The sequence below is a fragment of the Cibotium barometz genome, chromosome 14, assembly GCF_041138505.1.
Source record: "Cibotium barometz isolate CiBa-2024 chromosome 14, ASM4113850v1, whole genome shotgun sequence".
In the NCBI taxonomy this organism is placed as follows: domain Eukaryota; kingdom Viridiplantae; phylum Streptophyta; class Polypodiopsida; order Cyatheales; family Cibotiaceae; genus Cibotium; species Cibotium barometz.
The window spans coordinates 15,720,296-15,743,841 of NC_141059.1; the positions used below are offsets into that span (position 1 = coordinate 15,720,296).

General features: G+C 47.7%; 1 protein-coding gene across 1 annotated transcript in view; it reads left to right on the forward strand.

Moving 5' to 3' along the window:
- The window catches only part of LOC147631706 (myosin-1-like), an 89,612-nt gene that overhangs the window by 32,369 nt on the left and 33,697 nt on the right, over positions 1 to 23,546 (forward strand). The window contains exons 6-11 of the mRNA XM_086808218.1: positions 14,446 to 14,611; positions 14,696 to 14,759; positions 14,974 to 14,987; positions 15,107 to 15,191; positions 15,310 to 15,413; positions 15,560 to 15,698. Coding sequence (XP_086664344.1) covers positions 14,446 to 14,611; positions 14,696 to 14,759; positions 14,974 to 14,987; positions 15,107 to 15,191; positions 15,310 to 15,413; positions 15,560 to 15,698 — 572 coding nt within the window. The remainder of the gene's footprint in view (positions 1 to 14,445; positions 14,612 to 14,695; positions 14,760 to 14,973; positions 14,988 to 15,106; positions 15,192 to 15,309; positions 15,414 to 15,559; positions 15,699 to 23,546) is intronic.

The following is a 23,546-nucleotide window of genomic DNA, read 5'->3' on the forward strand; positions in this document are numbered from 1 at the left end:
GGCTCTCCTTTGGAGTCTAATGTCTTGTATATTGACTTTATGAAAATATAACAATTACTGGTTTTACTAAAAAAAAAAAAAAGTGTGTGTGTGTGAGTGTGATTTTCTTCGGCTCCGTTTCCCTAGTCACATATTTGGGAAACATTTCTGGCTTTTTAGCAGATATATGCGGTCCTTGTCCCAATACTCACTATTTCTCTCTTGGGTGAGATATTGGGCTCTTTGGACAATTTGGAGTGAGCATAATTTGGCATACTTGGGTCGGCAGAATCACCAGTCATATGAATCCTTCGGAGCCTCATTGCGGCAATCCTTATATGATGCCTGCCATGAGGGTGATATGGATGCTTCTTGTTTACAGCTTTTCTCTTTATGTTTCTGACATTTGGGATACTCTCCGCTTCGGAGACTTCCCATCTTGTAAATTTATGAGCATATAAATATACTGCACTGGATATTACCAAAAAAAAAAGTGTGTGTGTATATACGTCTTCGCAACTGGTGCGCTCCGGAACGCCTCTGCAGAACTGCCTTTTGCCTGCTGCCGCTTTTGCAGTGCCCGTCTTCGCCACTATCTTCTCTGTGCACCTGCTGTATGTGCCTTTGCGCACGTGCGTGTGTGTACACGTGCCCGTGTGTGTGTGGTGTGCCTGTGTACAGACGTACACAGTGGTGTTGGTTCTCGACGTGACCTGCAACCCCTCTAACACGACCTCACGCATCTGTGTGTTTTGACGCACCCTTGCTTGTGACCTGCTCTCTTCCTTTGCTCTGTTTTTCCTCTCTGTTCAGCACCTGCTCGCTTTTTCTTCTCTGTACAACCTTGTGTGTGTGTGTGTGTGAACAACAGGATCACTCTTCAGTGCGTGCTTCAGTATGGACTCTTCTCTGGATCAGTTGGCTTCAGACCAGAATGTGAAAATCAAAGTTTATCATCGTGCTCACAAGAATGATGAGCACAGGAACAAGGTTCTCTGTTCTGAACTTGGCGAATCTCTCCAGGAGTTATCTCTTGACGAACATTATGTTCATGGTATGCTGCTTGATGACTTTGTGGACAGTAAAAAGGATTGGCAATTGCGGGATCCTGATTTTCGGTTTGATATCCCTCTCCCTTCGGTGGTCTCACCACTGAAGAAGTTCTCAAAAAATGCTCCAGTGGTTTTTTTCCCAAGAAAAATTCCTCTTGTGAATGAAGTGGCACACTGGATAAAATCAGAATTTCAGGGTGGCAGTTGGCACATGGGAGCCTAGCAGTTGGCACATGGGAGCCTAGCAGTTGGCTCTTAGTTGGCCATTGGGGGCAGACCAGCATTATGTCTGAGGTGTGGCCATCCCCAGGAGTCTCAGCGTCACTCTCTTTGGGATTGCCCAAAGTCCCAACAGGTCTGGTAAAGGATCCTACACATTTTCACTCTTGATCGGGCTCCCGCCCGTATTGTTATGTGGGGCACTATTGCTTGGGCCACTGAGGCTGAGATCATCATGCCGTATGAAGAGGAAGGTGGGGACTAGACCTTCAAGTCTCTCACCTTCATATTTCCACAGTGCCAGTTCCAGCCTTGCCTACTGATCGGTGTACCCCAGGTTCTTGCTAGAGATGGGAGATTTGTAGTTGTATAGTCGTGTGGCATATATGGAGAGCTTGATGCAGCAAAGCCATTGAAGGCACCCTCACCCAGTGGAGTCTATTTGGAGCATTTGGCTCAATATCATTCATACCCTCCATGGTTAGTGAGGGCAGCTTCAAGGCAGCCCAGACTGCATGAGGAAGTGTCGGGAGGCCTTCCTCAAGATCTGGCGGCACGGTCCCTTTCTTACAGATAGTGATGGCAAGCCCACTTGGCATTACAGACCACCTGTGTGGTTATTTCCCCCTCCCCACATTGTATGAGATAGCCTTCTTCTCCTAGAGCAACCAGCCAGAGGAGAAGTGCATCCTCCCCTTTGATCATCTTTACTTGCGTCTCCGTACTTAGCCATTTTGGCTTCTCCCTCGGTAACTAATAGAAGGATCTTTTTCCCAAAAAAGAAATTCAGAATTGCAGGGAAATGTGGTGTGTACTGGGCTGCCGGAGGATTTTATGAGTCTCTTTTTAAAGAACTTAAACACAGAGTAGCTCTGCCAGAGAAATCGGCCTTCATGTTTGGCACTCAATTGGTTCATGTATTACTGGTCGGCGAATAAAGACTACGAAAGTGTCATTAAGCATAAATGCCCAGTGTGGGTCACAGTGAAGCATTTCCCAGAGCATTTCCATGAACATTTGTCTGTGTTGGCTGCTTCATTGGATAAGGTAATTTGTCCTTCTTGACCAACTGAATATGGAAATCATTTTATGATTCTCTGGGATACAACTAGGCATGTTGTTCCCTCAGTCTCTATTGGAATAAAATGTATTGATAATAGAGAGCTTGGGATTGGCCGTCAGAACTATGAGCTTATTTGGGGCACCTTTGCTGGTGCATGCTTTAAATGTAAACAGTTTGGGCATATATCCAATAAATGTCCCACTATCATTCACAAATAGCCAGCTATGACCCAGCCTTCGGTGGCGTCAATTTCGCTTTCTACTTCTACTACAATTTCAATTCCTACGTCGCCCTGTGCTACTATAGCTAAACATCAAGAAAAACCAAAAGGCTCATTGCGTATAGTTAATCAGCAAGTCTCCACTAGGAAGATTGTGCCATTCGGCAAGACTTAGGGGAAAAGTACAACAGATCAGGATGGTTTTGTTGCCCCGAAAAAGATTTTCAAGGCGCCCTTGTACAAAACTCGTAATTGGACCCAGACCCAAGAGAATGTAGCTCGGAATTTCTTCAATTCCTATCCCTGGTTGACAAATGCTTTTGTTTGTGGAGATTTTAGCAACTCTCCACAAAGGGAGGATAATACATTTGGCTCTTCTCACATGTTACATGTTGAGTGTCAGGCTTGAGACAATTTCATCCTGCAAACAGATGCCTCTGATCTTTGGGTTTCTGCTATGGCTGGAATTCTAGGATTCAGTGATCACCATAATGCTCTTGCTCAATACTAGGCTAGATTGGACAGATGGTATATACACACTCACCAATATGACTCTTTCTCATGTAATCTTTAGGTTGATTATGCCTCAACACTCCCTGATCATACACCACTATGGTTGGCATTATATTTTCATATTCCCTTGTGGGAACCTCCGCGCTAGTATCAGAGATAGTTACACATAAATAATAGTTATCTCTCGCATGATGCTTTCAAAGCTTTAGTATATGATGCCATTTCTCTGCTTCTTGCTCAGTTGTTAGATAATGTTGACACTGCTTGGTTTCGTTTTGTGCAAATGATTGCAGATAGTCATTGCTGACTATAGCAAGTGCTCTGTTGCTGTTGCTGACACCAGGAAAAGAGTTGAAATGGCTAAGCGGCAAATCCAATCGCTCACGATGCTTACCCATCTTCAAACTCTTACACAAGATCAACAAAATGTGTTGTGCGAAGCCAAAGCATGTGTCTTTGCGAATCAACAAAGAAAGATATAAAAATGGCAAACCCAATCAAGATGTAAGAAAATCCAAGATAAAGGTTGCTCATCAGAAGCAGAATGGTTCATTGTCTTGGTTGATGCATACCAGATTGGACGGGAGCTTCCTGATGAGGCTGTTGAGCTCATGTTTGCAAAGGACTCTTTGGGGGATCTTGTGTTTTCTGCAGCATGCGAAGGATCTTGGACTCTCTTACACAAGAGGGGGATTGATGGATGGAGTCAGACTCCAAGGTTGGAGTGACTCGGATTGGGGAGGAGATCCAGACATGAGGAGATCCACATCAGGCTACAGTTTTTCCCTCAGCTCAGAAGCGGTTTCATGGAGCAGCAAGAGGCAGCCAACTATTGCCTTGCCGTCGACAGAGGTAGAGTACCAGGCTGCTTGTGGTGCTGCTTGCAAGGTTGTGTGGCTGCGGAGGTTTCTTGGCGAGATTGGGTTTCCACCGGAGGAGCCCTCAGTCATCCAGTGCGATAACCAGAGCTATATAGCTATTGCTCGGAACCCGGTCTTCCATGCCCGGACCAAGCATATAGAGATACAATATCACTTTGTTCGTGAGAAGATCTTGGTTGGTGACATCTTGCTTCTTTATTGTTCAACGGAGGACAATGCGGCGGACCTCTTCACGAAGTCTCTACCTCAGGCTATGCTCCGGAGGCACTCCAACTCACTAGGGCTGGTTCCACATCCAGGAGCTGAGAGGGGGTGTTAGCAGTCATCTCCTATCTGTATATTTACACCAAGGCCTCAGTTGTGGGTGTGCCCGCTCGATTTAGGTGTTTTCTCATTTTTCCCCACTCTCCATATTTTTTCCTTGGTGTGGACGACTATATGACTGCTCTGCTGCCCCCGACTTTCCCCTGTGTGTGCTGGCCGACATGGTCTGCTGCTAGCCGACTAGGAGCTGTTGGCCGACTCAAGGGCAGAGCTGGTCGTGGGCATTTTTGCCTTCTGTCGGCTGTTTTTCAGCAGGCCGACTAGCCATCTGGGGCCATATAAAATGGCCCCTTGCTCCCCCACACTTCATATCTTGTATTCTGGGATTTCTCTTGTGTATATAGCAGAGTTATACGCTTCTCTCTCTCTCTCTCTCTCTCTCTCTCTCTCTCTCTCTCTCTCTCCACATTTTCCTCTTGATGACTGGAGGAACATCATTGTACTACTTGTTTGTCTCATAGGCCAATTTTGGCCTTTTGTAGATGTTAATATATCTTTCTTTCTCATTTCTGCGTTTTCTGTTGTGCACTTGCTCTAGGTGTTTTCAGATCTTGTCTTCATCTCCGCTGCATATTTTGACATGGTATCAGAGCTCTAGGCTCTTGGAAGATCTTGGGAACTGCGTGAGCAAGAGGGGGGCTGTTTGTGTTGCTGATTGGAGGACTGTTTTGGGCCGTATGGGAAGAGGAGAAGCAAGCGAAAGGCGGGCCTTGTTGCTGGACAACCACTTGCAGGTTTAGCTCTTCATTTTTTCCCACCCACACACCCTTTTCAGTTACACCCCCGCAATGGCAAATTTACTTGAGATGGCTGAGAAGCATGTGAAGATCCTGACACTCCCCACGTTCCCGGTGGACCGTCAGTTGTTGGATGGGAACAACAACGGCATATGGAAGGTAATGATGGAATCTGTTTTGGAGTCTTATGACCTTGTTGATTTCATTGTTGTTGGGGTTCCACGGCCGGAGTTAGAGGAAAGGGAAGTGACCCTCTATTCGGAAGGAATGGGAGACACAGGCACAGTTATGGGATCGTGTCAATGCAAGAGTCCGTTCTTTAATCTTCCTTAATTGCACACCACAGGTAATCAATCATATCAAGCATATGACGCTGGTCACAGGTATTTGGCAGCATTTGGCTTCTCTCTACAACAAGGTGTCACCCATGAAGAGAATCTCCTTGGAAGTTTAGATGTGGGTGATGAATCCTGCAAAGTCGTTGACGATGCGGGAGCACATCAACAAGCTGCAAGCTCTTCAACAGGAAGTTCTCTAGGCAGGGAAAGAGATATCGTCAAAGGATATGGCCATAACGTTGCTATCACATTTGCCCTCTCAGTACTCAGCCTTTTACTCTTCGTTGATTACCAGTGGTAGGCTCAGCCTTTTACTCTTCGTTGATTACCAGTGGTAGGCTCAGCACCATCACATGGGAGAAGCTTGTGCCCATAGTCTTGGACGAGGAAGAGCGATTCACGGACCAATCCACATGGCGTAGGTTCTGAGGCCTTAACTGGCCAATTATCGAAAGGCCATAATAACAACAACAAGGGCAAAGGGAAGGCTTCATCAGAGAAGTCTGCTAGGAAGAAGCCCGACTCAGACCGAGAGAAATTGACGGCCGAGAGGACCTGTAATGATTGTGGCGAGAAAGGCCACTATTGGAGGAAGTGTCCTAAGCAGAGCACCGAGAAGGGTGCAGAATCCTTAGTAGCAGCAACCATGAAGACTCCAACTTTTGTGCACGTGGAGGTTATGGACACCGGTGTTTCATCTTCTTCGTGCAGGGAGGAGGTTGGAGGACTCTCCGCTATGGATACTCGAGAGTGGATTCTAGACAGTGACTCCTTTCCGCACGGCTTTCTAGGATCTTTGCAGGTATTCTGGTCACATCCTTATTGGGGATACATCCACTATCCCAGATCACAGTGAGGGCAGGTTGGAGATAGTTCTCGATGGCAGAGGGGGGAAGCATTCCTCCCAAGTGTTGTATGTTCCATCACTTGGTTTTCATCTATTGTCATTGCATCAGGTTTGCAAGGCTAGCATACGGGTGGAGTTTGATGAGCATTTTGTTGCTGTCCGGTACAAAGCAACAGGCCAGGTAGTTTTTTTTTCCCGGAGAAAAGATCCTTTCATTAGTTATATAAAAACGCCCGTAGGGCTACAAAAGATCAATCCTGCTCATAAGAGAAACAGAGCAGTGAATACAGCAAGGCAGCCCGGGAGACTCTCCCTAGGTGCTGCAAAATACAAGCATCAGTACAAAGGACTGAGGGGCTAAATCATACAATAGGGGAGGGGAAAAGCCAAACAGGTGGCCTGTAATGCCAACGGGGGGATCCCGTGTGTAAGGTGTAGAAGGGGCCTTTGCACCAGGTGGTGTGAAAAGCCTGGCGCCGCAAGATCGCCTCATCCGAGTCGCCCCGGATGCAGTCATACTGTCCTCGCAGGGTGTGGATCAACTCCTGCCAAATTCCCCGTACAGTCTCTGCTGGTGGCTCCAATCTCCCCTCAAAGGCCGTGAAACACCGGGCCCTCCAGGTGAACCAGATGGTGAGGCTGCTGAGAAGCTCCCATCGTTAATCCCTCTCCTGTGTCCAGCAGGCGGACGAGAAATCCGGTGCCGGAACCAGGCGAGGCTGGCCCCTAATGAATCTGATGGCTTGACTGTCCTGCTCCATCTCATAGCCCATAGCAGGCCCTGACAAAGTCGACCAAGCAGCGGCACCCCACGTAAACATACCCTCTGGAGAGAGGGGGGCCAGAATACGCAGCATCCGCAGCCAAATCTGCTGCGCCTGAGGGCAATCCCAAAGGCAATGTCTCTGTGTCTCCATAGGGTGGCCGCATCGGACGCAGGCCGCCGGAAGACCGCTGTAAACAAGCCAGGTGCCAACTGCTGAGCCCCTGTGGTGGGCGACCAGCCACTACTGGAAAGTCGAGATCCTGCGAGCCTGTCGACTAGCCTAGAGCCGAGCCCAAAAATCCTCCAGGAACTCCTTTGAGAGTCCCTGTAGCCGCCAATGCCCCGCTGCATGCATAAGGATCATGCCACTCGTACTCCCCAGGGTCCCACTGTAGCCGGGCCAAGGAGCGCGCTGCATATGCCCATATGCGCCAATCCGGGAGCACATCAGCAGGGTCGGGTTAATATGCCACTTCCGAGAAGCGGCGGCCACAACCCGTATCCTCTGAAAGGTGCACTCTGCAACCAAAGGCGACTCCACCTCCACTCTCTGAAGTCTGCCCTCATCCTGAATCTCATAGTAGAGGCATCTGCCATCCTCAGTGCAAGCTTTGACAGTAATCAGGATCTCCAACTGTGTAAAGGCTCCCATCCACCGTGGGGCCACTGGCTTGAAAGGCGTGAACCACTCCTCTGTGAGTGCCTCCTGAATATCATCCCTCATAATCAACCCCCCTCTGAAGTGACTCAGCCTCTCCACCTGGATCTCCTCTGGGAGACTGCAGAAGGCCTGCCAGTCTCCAAAACTACGTGCTGGGCCTGCCGCTAAAGGTCCCCAGGCTAGACGAGGCCGAGAACCCAGCATATGACCCTGCTCTGTGCGAACCGCTAGGCTCCAGATGAGCGGCTGTCTGGCCTGCTCCTCAACACAAGAAGGAGGTCGTTGAGAGAGCCCCGGTCTCAGCAACTCCCAAGCTCTCAGGATGCTCAAAGCAAATCTGTCCTCCCATCCTCTACTGAGGCCTGTCCTCCTCATCTCTATGAAGATCCAGCGAATCTCTGGTGCCCAAGTGCCCCCCGCTGGGGGAGCCCGAGCCTGCAGCCGCTGCAAGAGAAGCTCTTTCCAAGGCTCAGCGCCTGGAAGCAGCCCCCGAACAATAAGCTTCCCCAATAAGGCTCTTCTCTGATCGACTGGATCTATAATGCCCAAGCCTCCCTGAGCCAACGGAAGTGTAATAACTGCCCATGCAACCTTTGCCCGGGATGGCTGACCGTCCCGCCCAGACCAAAGAAAGTTCCTGATCAGCCTCTGTACCTGGCTGATGCAAGAGCTCGAGAAGATCCAGCAAGACGTAATGTACCACATGGTCGCTAGCAGCACCTGATTTGCCACCACCACCCTCCCAGCCAAGGATAGTCGAGCTGTACTCCAATACAAGAGCTTCTTCCGAATGCTCAGAAGAAGCGGGGCAATCTGCTGCTCAGGTGACAAATCTAGTCCAATCTGGCATCCCAAATACCGCACTGCTATGCCAGGAGGAATCCATCTAAAAACCTGGAGCGACTGCTCTGCCCGAAGAAGATTGGCCTCTTGGCCATGCAAAAATAAGCCCGTGTCGTCTGCAAACTCAGCATCGAGCAGGTCCTCCCCCCGGACTGGGAGGTGGAGTCCTCTCAAACCAACCTCCTCTGCCGTCAAATACATACTCACAGCCTCCGCAAAGAAGAGAAAAAGAAAAGGGGCGAGGGGACACCCCTGACGGACTGATCTAGTCAGCTCAAAACTCGGCCCCCGTCCTCCTGCAATCAACACCTGGCTACGAGCTGTGGAATACAGAGCCGCCACCCCTCTGATCCATCCGGTCTCGAACTCGATCTGATAATGTCCACGGCCCAGTAGCTGTACGTCCAGGATCTTGCCCACATCCTGGAGAAGATCCTGGATCTCCCCTCTGCTGGGGCGAGTGCCGACTATACGGCAAATGGTGGAATGTGCCTGAACGCGTTCCACCTTTGCGGCAAGGCTCGCTTCCTCTTCCGGCGAAAGAGAAAGCCTGATGGGGGTGTCCTCAGGGGCGGGCGAGGGGGCTGCGGATGAGTCCCTCTGAGGTGGGGCGGGAGGAACCTCCATCAGAGTCTGAAGCTGTGTCGAAGGCGGAGCGGAGATGGAGAACCAAAAACAGAAAGAAGAGGAGGGGGGGGCAGAGGCGGCGAAGACGGATCCCGAGGGGGGGGGGGGGGGGGGGCGGAAGCAGCATGAAAAGGTGAGAGAGGGGGAAGCGAGAGCTGGCGAAAGGGGGGGCGGCGAGGCGCTGAAGAGGAGGGGGGTGGGCGCGATGGCGAAGAGCTACGGGAGCGGGGGGCGAAGGCGAAGAGCAGTGGAGGGGGGGGGGGCGCTTCAGCGCAGGCAAGCCAGGCGAAGGGGGGGGCGGCGCAAACCTGAGGGCAGGCGGAGGGGGGAAAGCGTGAAGGCGGGCAGGGAGAGGGGAGTGCAGACAGAAGCGCGAGCAGGGGGGAGCACGGAGTTTCAGCGAGCCAAAATCGGAAAGCTAAGATTTAATCAATGTTTCCAACAGGCCAGGTAGTTTGGGAAGGTGGAGTGGAGAATGGAGTTTACAAACTTTCAGCACTCCCTCTCCCAGGTCCTCAGTTTTGTGAAGAGTGGCAGTCTTGTAATGGCCACTTAAGTGTGGATATGCTGCAGGTGCAGGCTTGCCCGGACCAGATGGTGGATGGCTTGCCAGATGATGGCAGCAGTTTGCAGGAACTTTCCAGTACAGATGTTGGTAGTTCTTGTGTTCGTAAGTCAGAGGAAACTTTACAGGTAACCTATGCTCTGATGTCTTGTAGCATTCGGGACAAAGAAACTCTTGTAGTTGAGGAAGCTCTTTCCACGAGGACCTATTGGAAGGCCAGGCAGGTGGCAGTTGATTACTTGCAGGAGGAGGCGGATGTTGCACATTCTCTAGGCTTTGTGGTTCCGGATTCAGAGGGGGTGGTTTGCAGGTTTTCGAAGGCCTTGAGTGGTCTTAACAGGTTTCCAGGACTTGGCATCCCACCGTAACAGTTGTTGATCCTTGTGAGAAGTATGATGCCTCCTTGACTCAGAAGCAAAATGGTTCATTGTCTTGGTTGATGCATACCAGATTGGACGGAAGCTTCCTGATGAGGCTGTTGAGCTCATGTTTGCAAAGGACTCTTTGGGAGGCAGGATTGTGGATCTTGTGTTTTCTGCAGCATGCGAAGGATCTTGGACTCTCTTACACAGGAGGGGGGTTGATGGATGGAGTCAGACTCCAAGGTTGGAGTGACTCGGATTGGGGAGGAGATCCAGACACGAGGAGATCCACATCAGGCTACAATTTTTCCCTCAGCTCAGGAGCGGTTTCATGGAGCAGCAAGAGGCAGCCAACTATTTCCTTGCCGTCGACAGAGGCAAGAGTACCAGGCTGCTTGTGGTGTTGCTTGCGAGGTTGTGTGGCTGCGGAGGTTGCTTGGCAAGATTGGGTTTCCACAGAAGGAGCCCACAGTCACCCAGTGCGATAACCAGAGCTGTATAGCTATTGCTTGGAACTCGGTCTTCCATGCCCAGACCAAGCATATAGAGATACAATATCACTTTGTTCGTGAGGAGATCTTGGTTGGTGACATCTTGCTTCTTTATTGTTCGACGGAGGACAATGCGGCGGACCTCTTCACGAAGTCTCTACCTCAGGCTATGCTCTGGAGGCACTCCAACTCACTGGGGTTGGTTCCACATCCAGGAGCTGAGAGGGGGTGGTAGCAGTCATCTTCTGTCTGCATATTTACACCAGGGCCTCTGTTGTGGGTGTGCCCGCCCGATTTAGGTGTTTTCTCATTTTTCCCCACTCTCCATATTTTTTCCTTGGCGTGGAGGACTGTACGACTGCTGTGCTGCCCCCGACTTTCCCCTGTGTGCTGGCCGACATGGTCTGCCTGCTGGCCGACTAGGAGCTGCTTGGCCGATTGGAGGGCAGAGCTGGGCGTGGACATTTTTGCCTGTTGTCGGCTGTTTTTCAGCAGGCTGACTGGCTATCTGGGGCCATATAAAATGGCCCCTTCCCCCCCCCCCACACTTCATATCTTGTATTCCGGGATTTCTCTTGTGTATATAGCATAGTTATACGCTTCTCTCTCTCTCTCTCTCTCTCTCTCATTTCTGCGTTTTTCTGCTGTGCACTTGCTCTAGGTGTTTTCAGATCTTGTCTTCATCTCCGCTGCATATTCTGACATGCTAATGTCCATGATGCTCACAAAATTTTGTTAAATTGTGTGGGGCATTGGAAGTCACCTGGTTGGGTGGTCTGACGGTTGAATTCTTTGTTGCCTTCTAGGATGAGCTTAAACTTCCGATCTTGACCATGATTAATGTTGCATGGGAAACAAGATGTATGCCTACTTCTTGGAAATAAGGCCTTGTGACTTTGATACCTAAAAAAGCATAAGGAGCATCCTTTAATGATTGGTGAACCAATCGCATTGGTGCCAGTTATCTACAAATTGGCAACTAGAATGCTTGCAAATCGTATTGTCGGACTACTTTTTCATGGTTTTCATCCACAGCAATATGGTTTTGTTCCCCATAAGACAAATTATGGACAATATTGCTAATGTATATTTGGCGATAGACTATGCCAAATATACTTATCAGGACGTCCTTGTTATGCAAGTGGTTGTTTTTATGTAATAGTTCTATGAAAGGATTGGTGAGCAATTATTTGATAATAATTATACTTGTAACTTAACCAATAATTATGGAGGACAAGAATATTTATACTTCTATGCAATAGGCGTATTACACAATTGGTGAGCAATTATTTGGTAATAATTGTACTTAACTGTGAAGGACAAGAATTTTCCTTGGAAATTGTATATGATACTGTATGATACGAACATTCTTAAAGGACATGAGGAGGTATGTTCTTACAAGTCTTCAAGGTAGTTTATTAGGTTTACTCACGTTTGTTGACTCACGGCTCTCACATCTCCAGGCTCACGACTCACGGACATGTGTTGACTCACGTCTTTTCTTGCGGGACTATGGGCTCATATGTCCCAACCTAAGAGATGGTTTAGTCTTGGTTTTGGAGTTTTGAGGTTTTTTTAACTTGATAGGAATGACTAAGATTCCTAAACCTCATTTTTATGGTGTTTATGCAACTTTCGATATAGCTCAATGGGACTACAATGGGCTTTGGTCGTAAAATGCAACAAGCTATTTTTTGGTTATATTAGGATAGTACTACCTAGTGTGTTTTGGGTTGTGATCTCTCATCAAAGTGGACATTGCAAAAATCTATGCGTCAAGGATGTCCTCTTAGTGCATTACTGTATGCGATTGCGACACATCCACTTTTGATGTATATGAATGTCTTGATTGCACAGGGGTAATACATGGTCTACAATTACCCAATGGTTCACATTTTGTGACCCAGGCCTATGAAAATGATTCTTTGCTCATGCTTATGCTCATGCCCAAAAATGATCCAAATGATCTCAAGTGTATCATGAGAACTTTGGAATTATTTAGTAAAGCAACTGGACTTTATATCAACTTTTCTAAGTCTAAACTGCTTCTGTTGACTTCTTGTGTCTGGCATGCATTGTTATGGATAGGACAAATTATTTCACCAAACCACCTAGTTAGACATTTGGGATATCCATTGTCATGGTATATGTCTACATAGGATGCCATTCATTGGGTATTGAACAAATTGAAGGCCAAGCTAGCATATTGGAAGCTTTCTACATGGCCTTTACATGTGCGTGTCAGAATTGTTCAATCGATCATTATGGCCTATGTGCAATTTTACTTGCCGTTGTTGATTTGGTGTTAAAACTCATATTGATACTTTTATGTTTGATGCCTTGGAATTGTTGTGGAAAACCAAGCATCATATGAGAGTGTTGCGTCTTCTAAGGCGATCTTTGGTCTACACACGTAAAATGCATTGCATTATCATCTCTTCGCAAGAAAGGCCACCATGATTCCCACTTTTTTTCAACTTCGGCAGCCATGGGCCATAATAATTGCAAACATGTGTGCATCCATCAAGACTAGAGCTTATGGCGATTGGCACATTTCTCATTGGGTAAATTTGAAGGAAAAATTCCGGGATGCCCTTATGCATCTTCCCTTCTACATGATTGGAAATTAGCTTTCTCTTCTATTCAGTGGCATGGTAGAGATGCACTGAATGGGAATTCTCTTTGATTGGAAAGAATTCATTGGTCTTTGGTGTTTCCTCAACCACTTTTTTTTTTTTTTCCGGGAGAGAGATCCTACTAATAGTTAACATTACAACTCGCTCAACGTCCCAGACACGCTGGTGTCGTGAGCTACAAGATCATCTACGCGGCCCTCTGAAGAGGGCGACGAGCATACTCGACCACAGAGAGCGGAGGGGCTACACTGGAGTCCTCCTGGGAAAGGCGGCCAGAACACGATCGACGCCGAAAGGGAAGCTTATGGAGAGCGCGGATGAGAGGTGCCGCCGAGGGGTCCAAGCAGGGTTTGAACCCAAGACCTTTCGGTCCTAGGCAAACACTTTACCACTTGGACTATCACCTCTTTGGCGTGTTTCCTCAACCACTTGTAGTATAGGAACCATGAAAGGCTTGCTTTTTGGCCTCCATTGGAGTTAAAGAGTATGGGGGATGTCGTAATAGATGAGTGATTTGATCTGGATCCTACTATGCCAGGTATAGGGTACAATCAGTGAGAGCTGAATAAAAACAGTCAATCAACCTTGTATGCCGGGCAAGGGTCCATCCAGGATGTCCATCATGGGTGATACAAGAAGGCTATAATATTAACGTCTACAGAAGACCTCAAGGGTCTATAAGACCATAAGTGGTACAATGATACCATGGATATACTGAGCCATGGAAAAAGTAATTGAGAGAAGAAAAAACAACTATCACTAGTGTATACAGATGTGATGTGAGCATGTGACCCTGTCTGGGAGAAACTAGCTATGATCAACATGGACTGAGGCTTCCCAAGCTTGTTGATTGCTGATTGTTAGTGGCCTTCCTCTATTGTGACCTGTGTACTCACGGTGCAGAGAGTTTATTATATCACACTTTCATAAGGACATGTTTGGTTGCTTCCGGCTGTCGTTAGATTGATTTTGTTGTCGTTAAGTGGTGTTCCACAGTGTGCAGTTAAGTAGTGTTCCAGGCCTGTGGAGTGTTCCCCTGGTTAGTTGTGTGTGTGTGTGACTAGTGGAGAGAGGCAGAGTAGCTGTGCATCTCCTTAGTCTGTTTGTGGACTCCTGTGGGTATATTGCCTTAGAGTAGACCCTCTCTGGTGACATGATTGGTGTTCCCACAGCGTGCTTGGGCAACCAAGTCTGCTACAGCACTGCCCACACTCTTCTGCTCCATGACCTTAAAAGCTGCTTCTAATTCACTTAATACTACATCTTTATGATTCCTTTGCTTGTAGGATCTTGACATCCAATGTTAGTTTTTCTGTTTCAGTGGTGAGAGTGGTGCAGGTAAAACAGAGACAGCAAAAATTGCTATGCAGTACTTGGCTGCTGTTGGTGGGGGTGGCGGTGTTGAGAATGAGATCTTGCAGACCAATCCAATCCTGGAGGCTTTTGGAAATGCAAAAACATCAAGAAATGACAACTCTAGCCGATTTGTAAGTGCAATGAAAGATTTTGCTATGATCATTTTAGTTGTAATTGATTACCCTTGCCAAGGTGGAAAAGATTTGATACTGCAGGGAAAACTCATAGACATTTACTTTGAAGATTCTGGAAAGATATGTGGAGCAAGGATCCAAACCTGTAAGAAACACGTGGGTTCTTTTTCTCATGGAAATAATACCGACTTTTTCTTGTAGCAGTTTACTGGATAATAGTGGAAATGGTCATGAAGTTGTTGCTCAAGCCAAAGAATTTCTTCATTATGGGGCGGGCATATGTGTGCATTTTCTTCCTTGTATGATGGCTAACAGCTTGTATTTGGTTTTCTTGGGCATATGATGGTTTCTAATGGAAGACTTGCTTGAGAAGGTAGGTTTCTACAAGCTTGCAGCTTATGACTTTTCTGGCAATATATCTCGTATCTCACACAACTGTGAAGTTGAATATGGAGTAGATATGGAATTTAACATATTTCTGCTGCTGATCAGTCTCGAGTCGTCCAGCAAGCAATGGGTGAACGTTCCTATCACATTTTTTACCAGCTTTGTGCTGGAGCTAACGATACATTGAGAGGTACCTGCGGCTGTCTAGACATGCATTTTTTAACTCATAGCCCATATAGTAACTCGTTCTACCTGTTTGTATGCACAGGGTTGCCTGTGTTGCCCTAACTTTGGATATTCTGGTGCAGAACACATCCATTTACAACCTGCCAAAGACTATCTTTATCTAAATCAGAGCTGCTGTCTGCACATTGACAATGTTGATGATGCTGCTAACTTTCATGCAATTGTGGTGAGTGTATTTGAGAATGATTTAACAGGGACAAGCTAATGCAGGCTTACCATGTATCACTGAAAATCTAGTCCACCTTGAGAGTTTTCCAGCATTTTCCTTGCAGTCTATAGGAATTTGCTTATGTTGATGTTTTTGGGATGCAGCATGCAATGGATGTAGTGCAAATCAGCCAAGAAGATCAGAACAGTGTGTTTGCAATGCTGGCCGCAGTCTTGTGGCTTGGAAACATCACATTCTCTGTTTTTGATGATGAAAATCATGTGTATGTGGATGACAACGAGGGTGAGACCATTTCCTCTATAGATCATGTTTCTGAATATGGCTAGTTTATGTATAGCACCAGGTGTTGTTTTCTCTATGGTTACTAGCACACCACCTCTAGACATCAGCTCTCTGCACAAAGGTAATAGAAGAGTACGGATCTTGTAGTTTGTTAGAGCATGCCACACATCTCTGATATGTTTCAGGCTTTTGATGGTCTTTTGTCGACTCTATCTGATTAAGTTTGTGATGTTATACTAAATGCAAGTGATAGGGCTGTAGCCCGTCAGATTGCCCGGTGTCCAGTTGACAAGCATCCAGCCGACAAGTGTGCAGGTGACAAGAGCCAGCTGCTGTCAGCCATCAGTAAACGTGACAAGTGGCACTCCAAGCTTGTGAATCATTGATAGAAGTACCTACCTACTACCAACCTCTTCATTGGCTACATGTGCTCCGTGGCAATTACTAGGTCTATCTCTTACATTGGAGGACCACCACTTGCACATCATCAGCAAGGGTGACGCGCCCCTAATATTGGCAATCAGTGGTAGGTTGCATTGGAATGACGCTCCTCATTCAGTGGCAGGCACTTTATGGCCCAAATGGTGCACCTACTCACCACCGGGTTATCCAGTTAGATCTTCTCAGCCTCTACACACATTGCACATGGATCACACCTCTGGAGCTCCCCACGAAGATGCACTTCTACAGAGATCACTTCCTCACACTCACTAAGGATGGATTCATCCAGCAGCCGCTACTTGAGTGTTCACATGTCCCATGCTTGCGATTGGCCAGATACGGGTTTCATCCCACCGCCTCAGAGTGGAGACAGGTAGAGTTGAGTGCATCTTCAGAGCCGGGAAGCTCATACGGAGACCCAGAGAGGAGAGGATCTGCCGACTATGCCACACAGAGGTTGAGACGGAGGAGCATTACATATGCCGCTGCCCCGTATACTATGAGATCCGCGGGAGGTTTCACTGTCTATTTCGTGAGGGATTCGGTCCACTCTCCAAGATCATTGACTTCCAGGACCAGCGCTGCCTTGGCCTCTTCATGCTTGAGCTCCGCAGACACAAGGACACCTTCTTGAGAGAGCCTCGGCCCCAACCAACCATCACTAGTTTCTTCTGGACCCAGAAGGTGGAGGACACTGACATAGTGGATCTTGTGGACCCTCCACGAGCTGCTCTGGACCTACCTCGCCCGAGAGGAGTTACCTCGGACCGAGCCTCTGCACTCCAGCATGCCCAATGCCCTCGACCTCCCCATCGGCCACGATCACCTCATAAACTCCAAATCCAAGACATGCTCCACCGCCATCGAGCTACCTTTCCACGTGACATAGCTAAGGGAGACCTCTCGGCCATACTCATCAGCCCCATGCTTGATATTTTGGAGAGTGGTATACCATCTACTCGGAGCTGATGTTGCTCTCATGTTTCTATGTTCTTAGTATTCCATGATGAGTTTCCATGGACAATTTTGTATCACACCAATGAGATAGCTATGTTTATGTTTTCTTTCTATTTTATTTTCCATTCCATGATGAGATATGCCATGGACATTATTGTATCACTTTGGTCTCATAGGCCCATTGGGTCTTTAGTAGACGCTTAATATATCTTTCTTTCTTTCTCTCTCGCGCATGCCGCGCATACTAGAGGCGCAGGAGGTAGGGGATGGACAGCGTACAGAAACACGAGGGAGACCACCGAGTGGTGCACCCAATGATGATGCAAGACCTATGAGACCAAGTTGGAAATTGCATTGGGGCTCTATGGACAGATGCAAGAGGTGGGGATAGCATGAAGGAAGACAGGGGAAGAGGGGGTGCAGCTTCACAACGAGGGGGTGGTGGTGGGTGGTGGGGGGGGGGGGGGGGGGGGGTCCATTGTCTTACACAGGTTCACTAGGCAATGAAAACACTACTATTTCATCTGGTGCTATTTTTGCAGTGGAACTGCTAAATCTGGAATTGGACCTAGCCTCACATCAATCCTAGTAGTTTTCTTCTCACAACTCATAAATATCAAGAATGGACATTATCTTTAACTTCCAGAGGGTATAATTGTTCCATCCTACTTCTTAGTGGTGGTCGAGCCCTTGCAGCTGTAGGTTGTGCCATTTCTCCAAATCTGCTCCCAAAGAACCACTTGCCCCCAAGCTTTGTCTAGAGCTATAACTCTAATACCATGTAAGAAAATATACTCTGCAGAACTTGATCACAAGACAAAGGAACCTGATGCAAGAGAGATGGAGAATAACCTTGAATTATTGTTGCAAACTAACGGCATCTGCTCACCCGTGCACTCCAGCAATTGAAGTATTGTTACAAACTAATGGCATCTTCCCACGTGGGCGCTCCAGCAAGGAACTTTGACGATCTAGGTAGACTTTGGACATAGGATGCCATGCACATACAAGGGCGCACAACGCAGTGAAGGTAGATCTATCATTGATCTCAATATGAGTATGAAGACTGACGAACTAGTCTATATATAGTATCGCGGGTTAGTTGTATTGTAGGTCAGGCTATATTGGGTTAGTCGTATCATAGTATCGCGGGCTAGTCGTATCATAGGTCAGCCTATATTGGCCACCCTATGACTCGTCCATATGGAATGAACCGACCATATCACATGACAGAGACCATATTAGACTACAACATAGACCTACGGCTACGGTCTATGCGCAGCTTCAGACCCATCCGAGGTCATCTAGGAGCTTGTTCGGGCCCGGCAACCTGAGCACAAGGGGAGATCTCCTACTGTGGCCAATCAGCCCGCACTTACATGCATCCTACTTAGCATGATGCCAAGTCTAAACAAGGTGTCTCTTGACCTTCGGGCCACACATGGCCAGCATCCTATGTCTAAACTGGGGAATGGGATGTCTAAACTGGGGACTTGCGCTCGGGTGCTCACCACAACGACTACTCCTCATATAGGGGGCCTTACAAAATAGATCAACCTGTCACCCGCACAATGGCAGTGACGTGGTTGGAGCATTGATATCCAACACATTGTCCAAGTGGTGTGGAGGTGGATTCTACCCGCACCTCATTCGAGGCTAAAGAGATTCAACACATGGAGTTTTGGTATCATACGCGCGCCTCCTCTAGAGCGATGAGGTGAGAACGTGACCGATGGCTTCTTCACTTTCAACAGAGCCTCACCCCTGTGGGCGATGGCATCCATTGCCTTCATGACCCGGAGGAGATGGAATCAAAACCCCTAGGGTTCGGCCCTTGTCTTTGAACTTTACCACACCGGCTTCTTACAGTGGACACATGCTCTCCCTACAGGCCAAGTATGCCAGAGAGTTTGGCACCATAGGAGGTTGTTGTCTCCCCGGCCTTGCGTGGTTTTTTAGAGTCACCCTTCTTGGAGGATGAGCTTAAGTAGGCACCGACAGAATTGCCGAGGAGAGGATGGGCATCTGGTTTCTCTCTTCCAACAGAATTGGGATCTCATGAAGGCCGGCCTTTAATAAGGTCATCTTGATAGGTTCCCTCCTTAAGAACCTTACTGAGGGTCTCATCCATTCGATCCCCAAAGACGGTGCAACCTCCTTGAGATATCAACAGTGCCCCATCACCCTTCTTGGTACCGCTTACAAAATCCTTGCCAAAGACATTAACCATCATCTTCAGATACACCTCCCCAATTTCATTCATGGTATGAAGACAGGCTTTATCCATAATACGAGCTAGATAATATCATTCCCTTCTATGAGGGGACATCAGCGGTGCAGCTCTGCCAAGAGGACATAGCAGTCCTCCTCCCTGACTTTAAGAAGGCCTATGGAGGGGTGGATTGGACCTTCCTCAAGGGAACCATGCTCTGGATGGGCTTTTCGGAAGCGGCTTTGCCTGGCCTCCAGAGCTAGCATCAATTGGCACAAGTCTTGTTGGTTTCAGGTGGGACCCTCCCCCACCTTCCCATTTAGTCTTCTCAGTGGATTCCCAAAGGCAACTTGAGCGCTAACATGGGTGCCAGGTGCGGATCGATATTACCCCGGAGCAGAAAATCGCCCCCCTCCTCTTGAGTATTAGAAGGAAGTTTCTCTAGTGCAGCAATGCATGGCTTTTCCTTTTGGGAAAGTGGTGGTGGCAAACTAGTTTCCTCTAGCTACCATGTGGTAGATTACTTTTTGTCTGCAGCCCTCAGCCTAGGGGAGAGCCATGGAAGAACTTCCTCTTAGATTCCTTACCCCTTCTCGTGGTGGCCCCTAGTCCCTCTTCAGAGCTTGGGACACTGTCTGACCAGCCCTCTTCCAGTCCCCTCCTTGCAGGAGAAATGGCTCTGCTTGGCAGCTCTTAACCTGGAATGTGCACATCCGTTGCCTCCCCTCCGACCACCATGTGGGAGCCCATTTGCACCTCTCTTGAGGACGCTTCATCTCAGGTGTGGCGCAGTCCATCATCTACTAGCTCCATTTTAGAAAGCAGCCTCCCCCATTGCAGCATGAGAGATTCACAGGTCTCAAGGGGCATGAACACCTTTGCTTCAACATTAACTTGGCTATTCCTCACAAGAATGGCACACTCCTTCAGCCTCTCCTTCCCTTCTGCTGCTGACTTGAATAGCCTCTCTCCAGCCATATACTGTTGTACTCACTGTCACTTTTGTATACCCCCATATTCATGTATCCATGTACTCATGCACCCCATTGTGACTAGTAGCATTAGCTTCCCTCTCTCCCTAGTAGCTGCTTCTGGATGCTCCCTGCTGATGTATTGTAGGGCTAGATACTTACCTTCAGTTCTTTCTTTTCTTTTCCAGACAGTGTATCAGATGTCACATGGTTGTAACTTTGGTCTCATAGGCCACTTTGGCCTTTTGAAGACGTTAATATAACATTTCATTTCATTTCTCCCAGCTTGACATTCCCTTTGCTATCTTCCACTTCTGAGAGGAAAGCCCCCCCTCTAGCATTTGTGGTAGGGAGGGAGGCCTGCTGCAGCCCATCAAGGTCTTGCCTAAGGAGGACTTTCTGCCCTCGATCAACAGGTGTAGATTGTGAACTTCCACAACCATAGATGGCACATCAACTCATCCCCTCTTAAAGTGGCATCTTGTTTGTAGCTCTGGGAGAACTGCCCTCTTGGCTGCAGTGGGAGAGAGTGGCAATGGAAAGTGCACAGTTGGATCACCCTGGATATTTCTTCTTTGAGTACTTGGCCGGGCTCAGCCGCTGCATTCTGTTTACAGGATGACGAAGGGAGAGGGCTCATGGCATCTCCACTCTTCCTCACAAACTTTTGGCAATGGTTTTGGGATAGTGCACTCCCTCAGAAGGTTACCCTCTTCTTGAAGTTGGTGGCACACATGAGCCTGAGTGGGCATGTGACTAGTCATCACAGGCCATTCTGCCAAAGTAAGTAATGAGCCCTTAGCTATTCTACTCTTGGATTTTGAGAAGGCCTATGATAGTGTGGATTGTTACTTCCTTGAGGGTACTCTTAGCCATATGGGTTTCTCTCAGAGATGGATCAAGGGAGTTTCATGCATGTATCGTGATGCCCACAGTAGTGTGCTCGCTTGCAGTGATAGAGGAGAGCGGTTTCAGATCTCTCGCTCAGTACGGCAGGGTTGCCCTTTGGCCCCATTATTATATATCATAGTTGTAGAGCCCATGAACATCTTCCTCCACTCCACTGCTGGTATTTTTGGATTGAGGTTGCCTCTTCATAGTCAAGAGGAGCTGGTTGACTCTGAGTTAGTTGATGACACAACCATATTCTTGGAGGCCTCACACATATTCTTATGTTCCTTCCGGGTAGCACTGGTGGAAGAGTTTTGTTTGGCAACAGGGACACTCATTAATTGGCACAAATCTGTTGGTTTTTGGATTAGTGACTCCTCGAGAGTTGCTTGGGGTGCAAAGCTTGGGTTTACTTGGATCAGTTTATGATGCACTACTAGATATTTGTGATGTCAGGTTGGGGTTGATATTTCTCCTGTAGAGTAGTTTTCTCCGGTACATATGTCCAGGAGATTAGATTTAGCCTCTAGAGCTTTGGTGGCTAATCAGGTATTTCTTGCCTCGGCTTGGTTTATTTCCTATTGTTGGTGCTTCTCTTGTGCGTGCATTGGTGAATTGCGGAGATCGATCCGCAATTTTCTTTGGTCGGGTTTGGATGGCACCATAGACACTCGTGCCAGGGTAGCTTGGCTCACAGTTATTCAACCCAGACGAAAGGGGGGGCTGAATATTATTGATCCGGATGTTCAGTGCGGGCCGGTGCTCTACAAACTTGTGGTTAGAGGTTTCCTACCAGGCACTAAGCCTTGCAAGGATTTTTTCTTGTCTCAGATTTCCGGATGTACACCTCATGTTGGGAGAGATTGGCTGCCCATGGGGCACACGGTTTTTGTTCACAGAGGCTAGTATCAAGGCACCATCTTCCCCTCTTATTGCAACCATTGTTAGAGCATGGAGAAGCATGAGACTAATTTTGCGACAAAGGCTTCCTAGGTCTTTGGATGAGGCTAACTGACAACCTATTATGTAGAACAAGTTCATTTGGGATGAGGCCGGTCGGCCACTTGGTGCATTTCGTTACATGCAGTGGTCGAGATGGGAGAGATGTACATGCACAGTTCTTGCTTGGAAGACCTTTAAGAGTCTTCCGGTGGATTGGAGAGCTACATCCATTCAGCATCTTAGGGGCTCTCGCATACGTATTGATCAGATTGATGCAGCTATTCCACATGAGTGGCTCTCTTGGACCTTTCGTCGACTATCATCCGAGTTGGCTTGGAGTCTTTTCGAGGATAGGTATATCTCTGCAAGTCATTGCTCTCCCGGGCCAAGAGGCTACAGATTGCATCATCTATTCTATCTTGCCTACAAGGAGATTGAGGAGATGTAGCATGGAGAGGATCATCCCAAATACTAGGCTTAGTCCAGTGAGGGTTGTTGGTCGTTTGGGGAAGCATTGGTTCATTGATCCTTCTCCTCAAATAGTGACTCATGGCTCTTGGTGTTTGTGGCTATATGGTGGAAGTCCTATCAGATATCTTCAGTGGGATCCAGGAGAGTGGGAGTGGATTGATGCCTTCGATCCATTGAAAAGCCTTCCCTTTTTCAGTTTTACGGTCCGGAATGCCAGGCTTCTCCTCACTCATAGGATCCCTACTCTTAGGCCTAATTGAGAGAGTTATCATATCTCTCCAGTGATACAACGCAAATATTGGCCTAGGCTTTGGCATTCATACAGAAGGAGCCAGATCTCTCATTTCTTTTGGTTATTTTTACATGGTGGTCTCCCCACCAATCAGTGGAGATCCGTTTTCGGTGTAACACCTACCTGTGCGGCAGATTCTGAGACTGTACAACATTGGTCATGGGGATGCAGCAGTGCACAACATATTTGGGGTTCTATAGCCCAACTTATGCCAAATTGAGTGGCCGTGCCATGCATGTGACTTGGGGGGCAGTTGCTTGGCTTTCCCAGTCTAGTCCGCAGCTTTTCTACTCTGCTATTTTCATTCGTAGAGGTATTGCCCGGCATGGTTTACTGTAGGATGTTCCTCACTCTGATTATACACCCCCCAGACAGAGCATTGACACCAATTGGGAGATTGTTGCCAATATTACAGCATGGCAAACTAGAGAGCTAGATGCACGGAGGCTATTGAGGGTGTCCGTATTTTTATTTTTTTCTAGAAAGAGACTTCTATTAAGTATGAGAAAAACATACAACAATCACAGCTATAAGCCGGAAAAGAATAGAATCACCCCAATATGTAAGGTGATTTCAACCACTGAGGAGCATCATGATGCCATGTAAGACCTGTGGTACTAGAGGAAAAGAAGATGCCATGGTCCCATTCCCGCATAAATATCACATGCTTC